This window comes from Amblyomma maculatum, chromosome 1, assembly GCF_055883805.1.
Source record: "Amblyomma maculatum isolate TAMU_Amacu chromosome 1, ASM5588380v1, whole genome shotgun sequence".
Lineage (NCBI taxonomy): Eukaryota > Metazoa > Arthropoda > Arachnida > Ixodida > Ixodidae > Amblyomma > Amblyomma maculatum.
The window spans coordinates 406,612,044-406,625,405 of record NC_139344.1 but is presented as its reverse complement, the minus strand read 5'-3'; the positions used below and the strand labels follow the sequence as shown (position 1 = coordinate 406,625,405).

Sequence of the window (13,362 nt, the reverse complement as noted above, 5' to 3'; positions counted from 1 at the left end):
AGGCAGGGATGTGAATATGTTCACGAAGTGTCTTTGATATCTTACAGAAAAGAACGCTGAGCAGTTCGAGCGGAAGTGCCGTTTTCTTAAAGGGAGTCAAAACAAATGCATATGCTCGGAGTAAAACGTGAAAACAAGAAGCAAATCACAGGTTTTTTGAAGGCTCCAAATGAGCGTTGAAAGACCTGACAATCTCAGCTGCATGGGCTCCTTCGTGGTGACCCATTCTTAGTGTTAGATTAGGAACGGTCTAAAAAGGTTGGGTCAGGGTAAATACTATGTGGCTGTTTCTTCTCATTAAGTGTTACAATTGCTTGGAAAAAGGGTGTGATATTTTTGCATACATGACACATTGCTCGACTATGAATGTTAAGTACGGTCAACTCCCGGCGTGAAAGAAAATATTAAGAATAGTTCTACATTTCCATGCGTCGTCCTATGAAATAGAGAAAACAGTATGGCTACTAGGGAAGCTTGAACGTACCAGGAATGAATGCGCGCTTCAAATATACATGTAACGTGGACTCTTGATAATAACAAAAAGCTTCATCCACGAAATTTGATTTAAATCAGACAGATACTCCTGTGAGGACAGCTTGATGACGCAATACTAACGTGAATCTGTTCGCATCTTATGTGAAGATATAATTTACTGCCTGGAAGCTGAACGGGATCTTAAACGCTTTCTACGGCTTAGCTTGTGACCCTTAACAATCACTATTGGCCAGTGTGAACTGATCAACAGGAAAAAAATTACTTGATGTGTTTAATAGAACTACTTCAGCTGTCTTCAATGTGAGGCTTCGATGCTCTATTTTGCAAACCTTGTCCTCTTTTTCGAGAAAATGAAGCATCCGGCATCCAGTACTTTTCCAAGCTGCCGAAGCACATGAGACCCCTCAAGTGAACCCAAAGTTTTAACAAATCCTACATTCTTGCACAGAAACTTTGTGTAGCGACGACAACAAGAATGCTTCTCGATTGCACACGTTGTACTGCACCAGCGCGACCACCGGTCAGAGTAACCACCTCTGCAAGAGGGCATCACGGCAGCGATGACGCAGTGAGATTTCTAGTGAAATCAGTCTATTTTGTTTTGGGCGGGAAAAGTGCTCCACGCGTTTCTGCCATTGATGTTTGGGAGACGACTATAGGCGATAACTTCATTTGTCGAGTCAAGCGGGGACGGAAGTATTGCACAGAGACAGATCGCTACAGGCAGCACAGAGTGGTCAGTGCGGTGTTTTGGGGGCTCGTTGTATTATTTAAGTTCGATAGTTATTTCCTTGTTACAGGGATGCTTTTATTCCAAATCATTTTGATATAGACATTTCACTGCATATCATGCACGAATCCTTACCTCGGCGTAGTTCATCCAGATTTCTTCGAAGCAAGCGTTTCCAGGCTGCAGGTGATCCACGGTGCCAGAGATCTTGAACAGCAGCGCCACCATACTAAGCGACATGCAGATGCTGTTCCGACCTTTTGGGGCGCGAGGTTGCAGCATAGCCTTCAGCCAGTTGATTCCCGTGTTCTGTTCATGGAGAAAGAAATAAGGAGTTGTCATTATAAAAGGGCTGTGAGGAGGGTAATCATTTAAGCCTTGTGGGTGTCTGGTTAGGAAAACGAGTTTAAGACCTTAAAGAGCAAGCACAGTTGTGCGGTATTTTGACGCGAAAGCTTCACTACTCTGGGCAGAGCTGTTATTTTCCTCTGATAATATGGCCTTCAAGTGACCTTGACAAATACTACACTTCGCTCTCAATAACCAATTTACGATTCAAGCGCAAGTTTCGCGGCGTTAGGTAAAGCCAATATTCGCCTGACAATAGGTTGACCTTCAGGTGACTTTGACCTATTTAGGCGTGAGTATCCACGTTCAGTGAAGTCCCCCTAAACGTATACTGTGCCATCATTTTCCCAAAACAAGTTAAACGGAGAGACATGTCCTGTCTTGCACGCTGTCAACAGATGTTAAAGAATTGCTTCGTAGCCCTCCACAGCGTGTTCTCTCGCACTCTTTCCGTTTTCATCCCCACCTTCCTCTCTCCCTCAAGTCAAACAGATATTGGGCCATTCCTTTTTTATGAACCACACTGCAATCAACCTTGTTAATACAATAAGTGGTTTACAGGAGAAAAAGCCACGGTATCTGTCACACGTTTTCTGTGGTTACGTGAACTGTACCTCAAGAGAAGGGAGGAAGGTGGGAGTGAAAGCGGAAAGATAAACGGATGCCGTAATGAAGGGGTTCGAAGTAATTTCGACAACCTCTAACGTGCATTGACATCGCGCAACACACGGAAAACTATTCGTTTCGCCTCCTTCGAAACGCAGCCGCCGGCAGTCGGGATCGAACGCGGGCACTCCGCCACAGTTGGTTTTGGTTTTCTGGGGTTTAACGTCCCAAAGCGACTCAGGCTATGATAGACGCCGTAGTGGAGGACTCTGGAAATTTGGATCACCTGGGGTTCTTTAACGTGCACTAACATCGCACAGTACACGGGCGCCTTGCTTTTCTCCTCCACCGAAAAGCGGCCGCCGAGGCCGGGATTCGATCCCGCATTATTACTCCGGCACTGTAGTCGGGCATTTAACCACTGCCCCACCGCAGCGGGGCAACCTTGTTCACCCACAACACGTTTTAGAGCAGCACTAAACCCCTTCAGGTGGCTCATTTTCTTGTGTTATTTTGGAACTCTGAAAAAGAACAATGTTAGATATATTGTGTACAAAAGAATTTATTGTACACAACATATCTAACACTATCCTTTTCCGGAGTGGGGTTTACCTTCCCAAAGCGACTCAGGCTATGAGAGACGCCGTAGTGGAGGACTCCGGAAATTTCGACCACCTGGGGTTCTTTAACGTTCACTGACATCGTACAGCACATGGACGCCACTCCGTTTCGCCTCCATCAAAAAGCAGCCGCCGAGGCTGGGATTCGATACCGCTTCTTTGGGCACAGTAGTTGAGCGCCTTAACCGCTGCGTCGCACCGGGGGGTCAATAAATTGTTTTGTGCACAGTATATTACAATACAATTTATTGAAGTTTCTGAAGGTAGTTTCCTAATTTACATCTCAAGCTTTGGGTGTGCAGCCAGTACGTAACACTTTCAGTCATTTGACATAATTGCATCCTTAGTAAAAGAGAAAATATTTTCTGGGAAGTCTTGGCTGGTCCTAGCAATATGCATCCATTTCCATTAGCGCCCCAAGTACCTTTCATTTCTGATACCTTGCCTGAAATACGGCTGGACATGTACGGTAGAGGCGCTCGCTTTTGTAAGGGTTGCGCACTGCCCGTGGATAGAACGGGCGCTCGTCTAACAATTAGGCATTATGTCGCCACTAGGGCGAAATGAATTTACCCCTCTCTGGTCGCCGGTGCGCGCCTTGTTTCTCGTGTTTAAGTGGTGGTTTGTGAGAGTCGGTGTGTCTTAATAAAAAAAAAAAGAAGAATGTGGAGGGTCCATATGTACTTCGTGAAGTTCAAATGTGACCATATATTTCATTCAGTAACCTGCCTGCTAAAAGCTACAATGTCAAAACTCACCCTCCAATTTTATAATGCAAGTCCGAATGTGTGATATACATGCTGCCGCCTTAAATGCAGAACTGGCACTTTTACTTCGTATGCTGGTCCATCGCAGTGCATAACTAGGATGCCAAGACCGGCTCATACTGGAATGAACATGTTCTTAATTAGGGTAGCTTAGTTAAGGGTAAATTCAGACTCAACGGCTGCAAGCCATGGCTTCCTCATTAGCCGCACCGTAAGGTCGAACTACCTGGAAGGATGCGTTGCATCGATAGCCGATACTGTAGCGATGAATGCCGCAACAAGTAATATATGCGAATTAATTCTGGCACAGTCAGAGACGTATGCAAATGCGCAGTATAATACATAAACGGATATAATTGCGGTTGATCATCTTTTAATTTTAGCGCCAGCAACGTTTTTGGAGTAGCGAGAAGACTCACGATTGGCACACTTGGGGTGAAAGAACCGTAGTTGTTGAACGCCGTAGGAAAAACTGTCTTGCAGAGTGGAAGCGGCCTCTGATAGTGCGTCTCGATGATGAAGATGTCAACTTCCCTGGGAAAAAGAAACACATATGCTGGCAAAAGAAGACTCCATCCGTACCCGCACGTATTATGTCTTATGAATGTTAGCTTTTGTCAGGTGAATGTTAGCTTTTAATTAGTCTGTTTGCAATCAGGGAGTGGGGAAAATTTCAAAATACATTAATTGTGAGTCTATTTTACGCAACACATGTAAATCTATCAGTTTTGCTGGAGTAGCAAAGCCATATTGCACAAATTGTCGACATGCACAGCGTAACTTTACCAGAAGGAAAAAGTTGCGCACTCAAAAACAAAAACAAAAAAGCACTTTTTTTCGAAATGTTTTTCTACAGTGTCTGTGTAGAATCATCGTTTTTGTCTAAGAAATACGATTTTAGTGCTGAGCTCGTCACCCAATATCTTCCGCTCTACAAACGTGGAGGTCAACATGTACTATCGCGTGAAATCGTTCCGAATGACCCAGTTGTGCTTCCAATTGTATGCAAAAACAACGCGCTACACACAGGTCGTTCAGCTAAAACAAATTACATTAAATAGCCCCTTTTGCGCTTATTTCACTGTTAAACGAATATCGTGAGACCTGAGATTGCTATCGGCGCCTAGAAATGAGCTCCTACCCACAGTTCGTGCGTTACAGGTCATATTGAGTACGTAGCATACTATAACCGTAATTCTCACCCAAGATATGCTTCTTTGACGTTCCGCAGTACTGAAGCTTTGCAGATTTGCAAGCATAACGTAGATTTTCTCGCTATGCCGCACTCGCAACCTTGTGACCAGCGACAAGCCACCTTTTAACTCTACCCTATGTTTGTGTAGAAGTTATTTATTCAAGGGCTCCTGCGCTTGACGAAGAAACTATCATAAGCAGAGATTTCAAAAGTGGGGCTCACCAAATACTATGGCAGTAGCATTAAAACGGTAAAAAACACCCATTATAAAGGCGCAACGAATTTCAGTCATGTGGCAACTTTCACACCACTGGGTTTACATGTTTGCCGAAAACAAAATGTGCACAAGCTGATAAATGCAGCACTACAGCAAGAACCTGCTTTATGCTTCGGATAATCAAATTAGGAACACAATTTAGTGTGTTCAGGGACGCTGGAGGGACGAGAAAATTTTACATTGTCCACCATTACAGCGATTAGGTCTGCGAATAAATCACAAATATGAAGTAAATGCAATGTAGGCACGCTGGATGGGTCACTAGGCATTCGACTAGCTATCAGTGGAAAGATGCTAGGTTGTGTTGTACCACGAGTGTTAAACGTTGTCCTTACTCTGCGATCACTCGTATCCTTTTGGCAATATCCGTCGGGTCGCCGTCCAAGTCCGTGACAAAGCCACCGAAGACGAGCTGGAAAAACTGTCTGGACGGCTTCTTCTTCAGAGCTTCCTTGAGGCGCTGCAAAAAGGAAGATCATCATGATTTCGCAATTCATCGGTTCTGTTAACTGAGCAAACTGATTTAGAATTTTTAAAGGCAATAACCAGCCATATGCATGCTCGAGTTTGTCGTAAACAAATGAAATGGTTGTTGCGCTCGCCCTCAATGTGTCGTTTACGCAAGTCAAGAGAAAAATATAAATGACGTATGTACATTTGGAGTAACATCATCATTCGGAACATCACTGCAGTTTTGAGAGGTTGAGGCTGTTGCTATTTGCGGATGGGGCTAGTCTTGTCTATGCGGCCGCAAACTGCTCCACCGTAGCGTACCTAAATGTTAAACAAGATCCACAAACTAGGCACTATTGAGAACTAGCTGAACTACATCGTTATACACACTATGACAAGGAATAGTCAACTGTCAAATCCTGTTGTCCACATCTGGACTGCACTGTTTCCGAGTGCTGCTTTAGTTCTAGCGGGTGATTTTATCAGCCCACGGGTCAAATAAAAAACTAAGATTGGGGGAAGTTAACCAGCGTACACAAATAAAATATTTTGCGCAAATGTTTTTATATAACTCCATTTGTTCATTCGGAAACGGTGGGCATTTTCTCAACTCGTCCTTCAATTTTACTGAATCTATCTTTCCCGACTTACCTTAAATATTCTTTCACCACGGCTTCTGCTAAAATAAGCTACCACTTTGCCGTTCATAACAGTCTTGCCTTGCATATAAAAGATGCAATCCCAGAAACGCGGAAACCCGATCGCAGAAGGGGAGACATGGAAAGACCGGCAGCAATGCTAGTCGATGACTAAGCTTGTCACCTCGATGGGTTAGACTAAATGATAGCATGATTAGCGACTACGGAGAACTGTTTCGAGACACATTTCTTGAGTGTTAAACCGATTCTCTATTGATGTTACAAATTGTTCCCGGTTATCGTTGTCATTGGATTTATTTAATCCAGATTCAAGGACAGCCTGTACAAAAACAAAACCGCACAATAAATAGTAGTCTTGAAATTCGCAGAAGACGAAGTTTTTCTCTTGTGGAGTTGCACTTCGTGAAAAGAAAATTAAGATAAAGAGAGGTAAAAATGCTCTTTATCACACTGAGATTTCTAACATGACTTCGAATGAGCAATCCAATTTTTGAATGTTTGCAAACTTCGGGTCGTAATGGGACCACGGTGAAATAATCAGCGAAACGCTGATTGCTGATTATTTCTATTAACGTTTACCGCTAGTTGTCGTCAGTCGACGCCTCTGTGTACTTCCTGTAGGTACGCGCATCGTATCTCCTCGTCTAGCACTATTTGCTACTGGACATTTCTTACTTTCTAAACAGAAGTGTCTCCATTGAAGCCATCACCGATGTTCCAGGGCTTACACATGGCTCATCTACATCTTGGCTCCTATGTCTTCGCGACTGCTGCGTCCCCTTACACTCTTGACCGGTAACCTAGCTAATCGCATATCTCTGTGGCGCATTATTTAGATATATCTGTGAAAAAAATTGTTCTTTGCTTCTACACTGGTGATGGTCTTCAGTGAAAGCAGAAGGTTCGTTCTACAGAAAAATAATGAATTCATCTATTTTCCCACATACCGCTAACGCGCTGATGAGCATGCTCTGCATTAGTTTCTTACGCCCCCCCCCCCCCCCCCCCCACACACACACACACACACACTTATATATATATATCCCCAAGGCCTCTGATATGTCGATATATGAAGATTTTGCTATATTGTGCTATGTCTACATATAGCCAGACGCTAGTGGCTTTAGATATCTGCAATTCCCTAGACTACAGCCACGTGTTTTTCATATCTTGGCACTGGTGTTAGTGCTCAGTGCAGTATAATGTACTTTTATTTTACCGAATGCCGCTGAGCTTACGTATTTTAGGAGCCTTTGACAATCTTGATATTGTGACTTGTAGAAGAGCCTGTAGGTGTGTATGACATTAAAACATACCTCAGATTATGCTAAGTTACAGTGCCTTCCCCTCTGGTTATTGCTTGAAGACCTGATGAATGTGACAAGTTACATGCATATTGACCAAACATCCCACATCTGGTTTTCTTTTTGATTCTCCGCTAAACCAGGATAGCATGGTACGGGCATGTAATCCAGCACTGTATGTGTTTCAGTAATGCTAACCTAAGCGAACTTACGATACCTCGTTTACTGCCGGCTTATTCATCTTAAAACACTAAATAATTTCACGGTTCTAGCATTAAACTTTGCCATGATCAGTTTCCAATGACGGGTCGTGCGGAGCTTGAGATACTTGGCACTATCCGCAGTATAACAAGTCTGATCACCGCCATGGTCAGCTGCTCTGTAGCCGCTGCGTAGTCAGCTGGCCGGGGAATAATCGCATTCAGATAGGAGGAGGAGGTCAGTTACTACACCAAGGGGTCCAAATCTTCTGCTGGCTACGCAATGCGTTCGCCGTTATAGCATCCGGAATAAGACCTAGGTAGGGGGCCCGGAATAAGGACTTGGAATAGGCCTAGGTATGCATTTCCATCCCCACGGAAGTATAAAAGATCCTGTAGAAAACTAAGTGGCACCGGGATTCAAACAGAGGTTGTGTTCGGCAAGGGGCGCGGAACGTACTGTGTGCAGTGCTAACGCTCAGGCTTTCGCATTTCTGCACTGCAGATTATCCAATGCTCGCGGAATTTTTCAGACTCTAGTTAGTTGATTACCTCTCTTTATACAATTTCTAACCATGCCAGCCATTTATGCACACAAATGACGTCTTTCCGCTCGTTCACACAAACATTTCAAATTTCCTGCCACAGAAAGTTAGACCTACGTCACCGAACGTCGAGTACAACGTGACTCCCTTTGAACGTCGACATTACCCATCCCGGCTATTGTGACGTCTGACTAACTTAATTGGCTCTATTTATTTAACTAATTAACCCACATCAACCATTTTGTTACTTGCAGATGTTTCCTTGACGCTCTATCCGATGGCATCATTCTTTTTTGATATACCAAATGTTCCTCTTTTACAACGCCGACAAGGCCATGCCCATGCGAAACCCGCCTACATAGCCATACAATGCTTATGCAATAATGATAATTCTAGTTACAAAATAACAGTACTTACGAAGGAAACCGTTACCTGAGATGGCTGCTAGAGAACACTTTAAGGGACAGATCACTTGAAAAATAAATGCCTTGGGATGCAGATGATTGGGCCGCTGCCGCTGTAATTTAGCTGGTCGAGCATGGCCCGGAAAAGTGGGATGCTTAGAATTGGAACCTCTATTGTAGATTCTGGTTTTGTTCATGCTCTATGTTTAATTATTCTTAAGCCATAAAATAATTATGCATCTAATTTCGCTTTGATCAGTGCTCCACGAAACGTTTCCTTGCGCTTCTCTTCGCATCAGTGATTTTGAGTTTCCGATAGGTGTCTGACAATTGTCTATTGAAAATTTTTTTCACGAAGAAGCCGCTAACTTTGGTAATTGCGAATAGAAATGGTATGAAAGCACCTTGAGCTCTGCACAAGTACGGTTTCGTCATAATTTTATTAGGAAATCGCGTGAATATTTCATCCGACACCGTGTTTCCTCAATTTGTGTTAAAGTGAAGACGACTGTTTTCGGCCAAACGAGCTGCACAGGCTTCGCGTAAAAGAGGTATCGTCCCTCGTGTTGCACACATTGCGATGTATGGACAAGGGCTGCGCGTAATGAGGAGGACTCACGTCGATGACCCTGGAGAACTGCTGCACGTTATCCAGGGAGAGCTCAATGCCGATGAAGGCGACTCCGTCGAAGTGGTAGTCATTAACGAGCGACTCGATCATCTGTACAAAGTACCACTGCACCTCGATGTCCGTGAGGCCGTTGAGGTACACGTTCAGCGTCTGGTGCGGGTTTAGGGCAACTAGATGGCTCATGTTGGCGGAGCCCTGGTTGCGCCGGAACAGTTCGAAGCTCTTGTCTACGAGAAAGCGTTGTGGACATTCATAATTTTGCGGAGCTTTGAACGTATCTTCGTGAACATATGGCTATGCAATGTATTATACTTAGCCCGCATAGGCCAACTGAAAAGCGATGGCCTACCCTGCGAAATATTCTTTGCAGTCTACGTCGTTACCCTGAGGGTGGTACTGTCCCTTTGGGTTACATAGTACCAGCCGGAAAGGTAAATGGAGCCTCACTAAGAGCAGCAGAGCGGCTGCGGAGCAGCACTACGGCTATTATATCGAGTCCCTAGTTTATACGCATAGCGCCCCAAGTGACGACCATGATGTTGCGATAGTACGTTTTTACTGCGTTTCTTGTGTGTCGTTCTGCATCGCTGCTCACGCTTACGACGAAGCAAAGCGCACACCACGAGTGAAAGGGAACATATCATTCTGACAAAGCAACCACAAGCCGTAGTTCATCAAACCGCTGCAGTGCTTAGAACGACACGCCTTTTTGCTATTTGTTGTCATGTTATATTTAAATCTTCGTGTTAAATACTACTGCCTGTCGCCTGCGTTTGCTGCTGGCGGATGTTGCTACCGGACAACGTTTTTGGTCCATGATCCTTTCACAAGTATTTCATTTCATTTGAGCCGAACACCAGGACTGGGGAAATCCTGTGCACGCAGAATGATTGATGGGCAACCGGCGGCACCATGGATCGAACCTTGTACCTCCTGAATGCGAGACAGATGCTGTACGACAAGGCCACCGCTTCGGTTGGGCAACGTGGACCAAGCCGGTGCTGCAGCTGCTATGGTGACGCGCGCCTTTTTTAAAAACGCTGGTGCAATAACAGAGACGGAAAGCTCTGCTGTGGCATTATCTCTACATTAAGTTTGACTTTTTTTCGGAGCCTTTTCGGAGAACCCTTACATTTGGATACCGCGATATGGAACCTTGATATGAGAATTTCATTACGAGAGTACCGTCACGGATAGGAAGGTGAATCTCAAACATTGTTGTCAGTAATTAAGGTTTATTAACGACAGCAGCAAATAGATCCCGTTTGCTGTCATAAGAGCCTCCCAGTGAGAAGGAAACTTGCTGTCAACGATAGTGATAGCCAGGTGAAATCATATTAGAGTATCAGCTTGCATCACAAGCTCGCCGTCTACACAGTTCTAAATAATGAAATAGGGACGTTAAATTTAGATTCACTTTTGGACACAGGATAAGCACAGCACATATAGAAAAGGGTGGTCACATTAGCTTCGGTACTGAGCATGAACGCCTAGGGCTATCATCAAAGAGGCAAGGCGCATTGTACGACTCTGCATAGAAGGCATCCTGCAGCATAAAATCTGTCGCCGCACTGGAACAATGAGAACAGCTGTGAGCCTTAGTATTGGAGCATATACAGAGAATAGGGAGACAGATTTTTGTTTTTTAAAACACAGCAGTAAATGGACAAGGCGCAGAGCGCTTCAAAAAGATGAAATAATTGTAGCTGCTCTGGTTATAGATCCCTTTTGGGAATTTCACTGAGATTCTCGGCGAAGGTAGCCCCAGTTGCCTTTGAAACATCATTAGGTGGAGTTTGCAGGCGGCGGAAGATGCATTGCCGTTCAGAAGCTGCACCTCCCAAGAAATCACACTGAACAGTGTCTAAACGTCGCTCGAGGTTTCGAGCAGTGGTCTGCAGTAAAATAGCGAGGGCTTGTTGTCACAGAAAGACCATGCTTTGCACACGCCGGGACAAGCTTATGTGGCGTCTGTTCAATAGTAATTAGGACCTGTCATTCTTATAGCTAGTAAAAAACGGGGGTGACATTCTACTGACTTGCTAACGCTAAAAAACAGTCATGGTTTGTTAAAATTAGAAGTCTTAAGAATGAAATTCAACTTTATCTCATCCCTTGTTTGGATTGTCTCGTGCCACAAAGGACAGAGTGAGGTGAATAAAAAATTTGTTGTGTTTTTTTTTTCAGCCATTTTACAGCAGTCGAAAGAGCTCCCTCTACGTCGCTTAATTTCGGGAACATGTGTATTGGAGTATTTTCGCCCTTTTTTATGCCTAAGTATCGGCCGGAGTGCACCCATAGCGTGCTCAGCAGTGCCCATTGCTAGGTCAATGTCTGGAACGCAATCAGTAAGAATGCAGTTGGCCTACTCGAGCAGACCAAGCGCTCGTTCACTGTGCTCAGCTCCGGAAATGTGTTTCTCTGCGTCCTGGATATGCTATTACACGATTACTGCTACATATTCCAGCACGACCACGCCCCATGCACAAACTGTGCTGTGGGTGACTTTTTTGGAGCATTATGATGTGGGGCTGAGCTTAAATCGACCTTGAACACCTGGGGAATCTTGAGAAAGGAGCTTCCTTCACTGCTTCTTTACGATGGCTCAGGAGATACGCTGTGTCATGGCGTCAAGCAAAATGAGAAGCCCTGCGCGAACGGCCGAAGGTAATATCACAGTTCTATTTTCTCGATGACAGGAGTACACCAAGCCACTGCGGTCAGCGGAAGCGTTAGTTTTGCGCCAAGAACATTCTTTTGATAGCAAATGCGATTCTTTTCTGCTTTCGTCAATACATTCACTTCTAAAAACGAATTTTGAGATTCGTCTTCTTGAGAATTTCTTTGTGACGGCACTCTCCTTAATAAATTTTCATATGAAATTACGCATCTTAGCATCCTATTAAGGCGCTTTTCAGAGTACACTCTAGTAAATACAAATCCCAATGCGGAGACAGTACAAAAAAGACAGCAAGTAAAGAATGGGAACGTCTGTAAGAAAGCTTGCCAGCTTTGTTACTCATTGCATTTGCAGGAAAAAGCACGCGCCACGGTTAATCCCCACGCGGCGCCCTAGTCAGTGTTGCCCAAAATACGGAAGTAGTGGACGCAGACGACTGCGAATATTGTTTAAAACGAAGATAATGGAATAGGGTAAATGAGCAGTAAAACTGCGCCTCGTTTGTTCACATGTAGAGGTTTGTGGTTGGCGGCCGTCCCAATTGTCTACCACAGTCGGCCAGCTATACACAGCCGACCGAGCTTAGGTAACGCATGTGACACGATCTCGTTTGTGCTCTCCTCCGAAAAATCAGCGTGTGTACCTGTATTTACTTAATTTTATGAAACTGTTAGCATGCTCCAAAAGTAGAGATCGCAGCTCTGCGCCCAATGGCCCCTTTATACTACCGTTCTTTGTGGCCAGGAACTTCCTGTGCTTGGGGTCATAGACGACATCCGAGTAGATGAGGTGCGTGCAGTAGGCGTTCGGGTACTGGTCCTGTTGCGTCGTCATCTCGGTCACGACGCACACCAGTTCTCTTGCTTGAGACGGTAAAACGAAAGAAGAGGAATTTGATTTATTAGAACGGTCATTCTTTGCACACTCCGTGCGTCTGATATCGGGCCTTAAGGACGAAGCCCGTTGAGCGTTTAAAGCCTTATTTGGCCGGTCAACAAAATATTATTCTTTGTGCCCAGCTCTTTATCCCCTCAACAAACTATTTCAATAAAAAAGCATAAAAATTCTACATTTTATGAAATACTGGTGTTCTAATGTTTAAACCGCGCTTTTATTTTGTTAGGGCGCGTTTAGTTGGTAAAAAGAGTATTCTAAACAGTCTGAAAATAGCGACGTATGCGTTTGTAATACTCATCCAGAAGCGCACACATTATCTAAGTTATATTCGCCGAAAACTTCATTTATATGCTTTGTGTGCTGTTTACGTATTGACCGTAGAACACTGTGTCTTCATTTACTATTTGCGTGGGGTTCACATGAGTCACAGTTCAACCCCTATCGATCTGAATTGTACACAACATCAAAATAAGACGCCCTCAGGTGCAGCTCCGGGGGGTGCGAAGCTTTCTTACGGCCGGCATCAAGATTACCCCAGTTGGATGGGAGTT

At 44.4% G+C, this 13,362-nt stretch overlaps 1 protein-coding gene across 1 annotated transcript in view; it reads right to left on the bottom strand.

The window, feature by feature from the left end:
* Positions 1-12,748, bottom strand: part of LOC146208818 (uncharacterized) — a 33,974-nt gene extending 21,226 nt beyond the window's left edge. The window contains exons 1-5 of the mRNA XM_084587325.1: positions 12,643-12,748; positions 9,223-9,461; positions 5,374-5,498; positions 3,986-4,100; positions 1,361-1,534 (exon numbers count right to left, since the gene is read on the bottom strand). Coding sequence (XP_084443451.1) covers positions 1,361-1,534; positions 3,986-4,100; positions 5,374-5,498; positions 9,223-9,461; positions 12,643-12,748 — 759 coding nt within the window. The remainder of the gene's footprint in view (positions 1-1,360; positions 1,535-3,985; positions 4,101-5,373; positions 5,499-9,222; positions 9,462-12,642) is intronic.
* Positions 12,749-13,362: the final 614 nt, after the last annotated feature.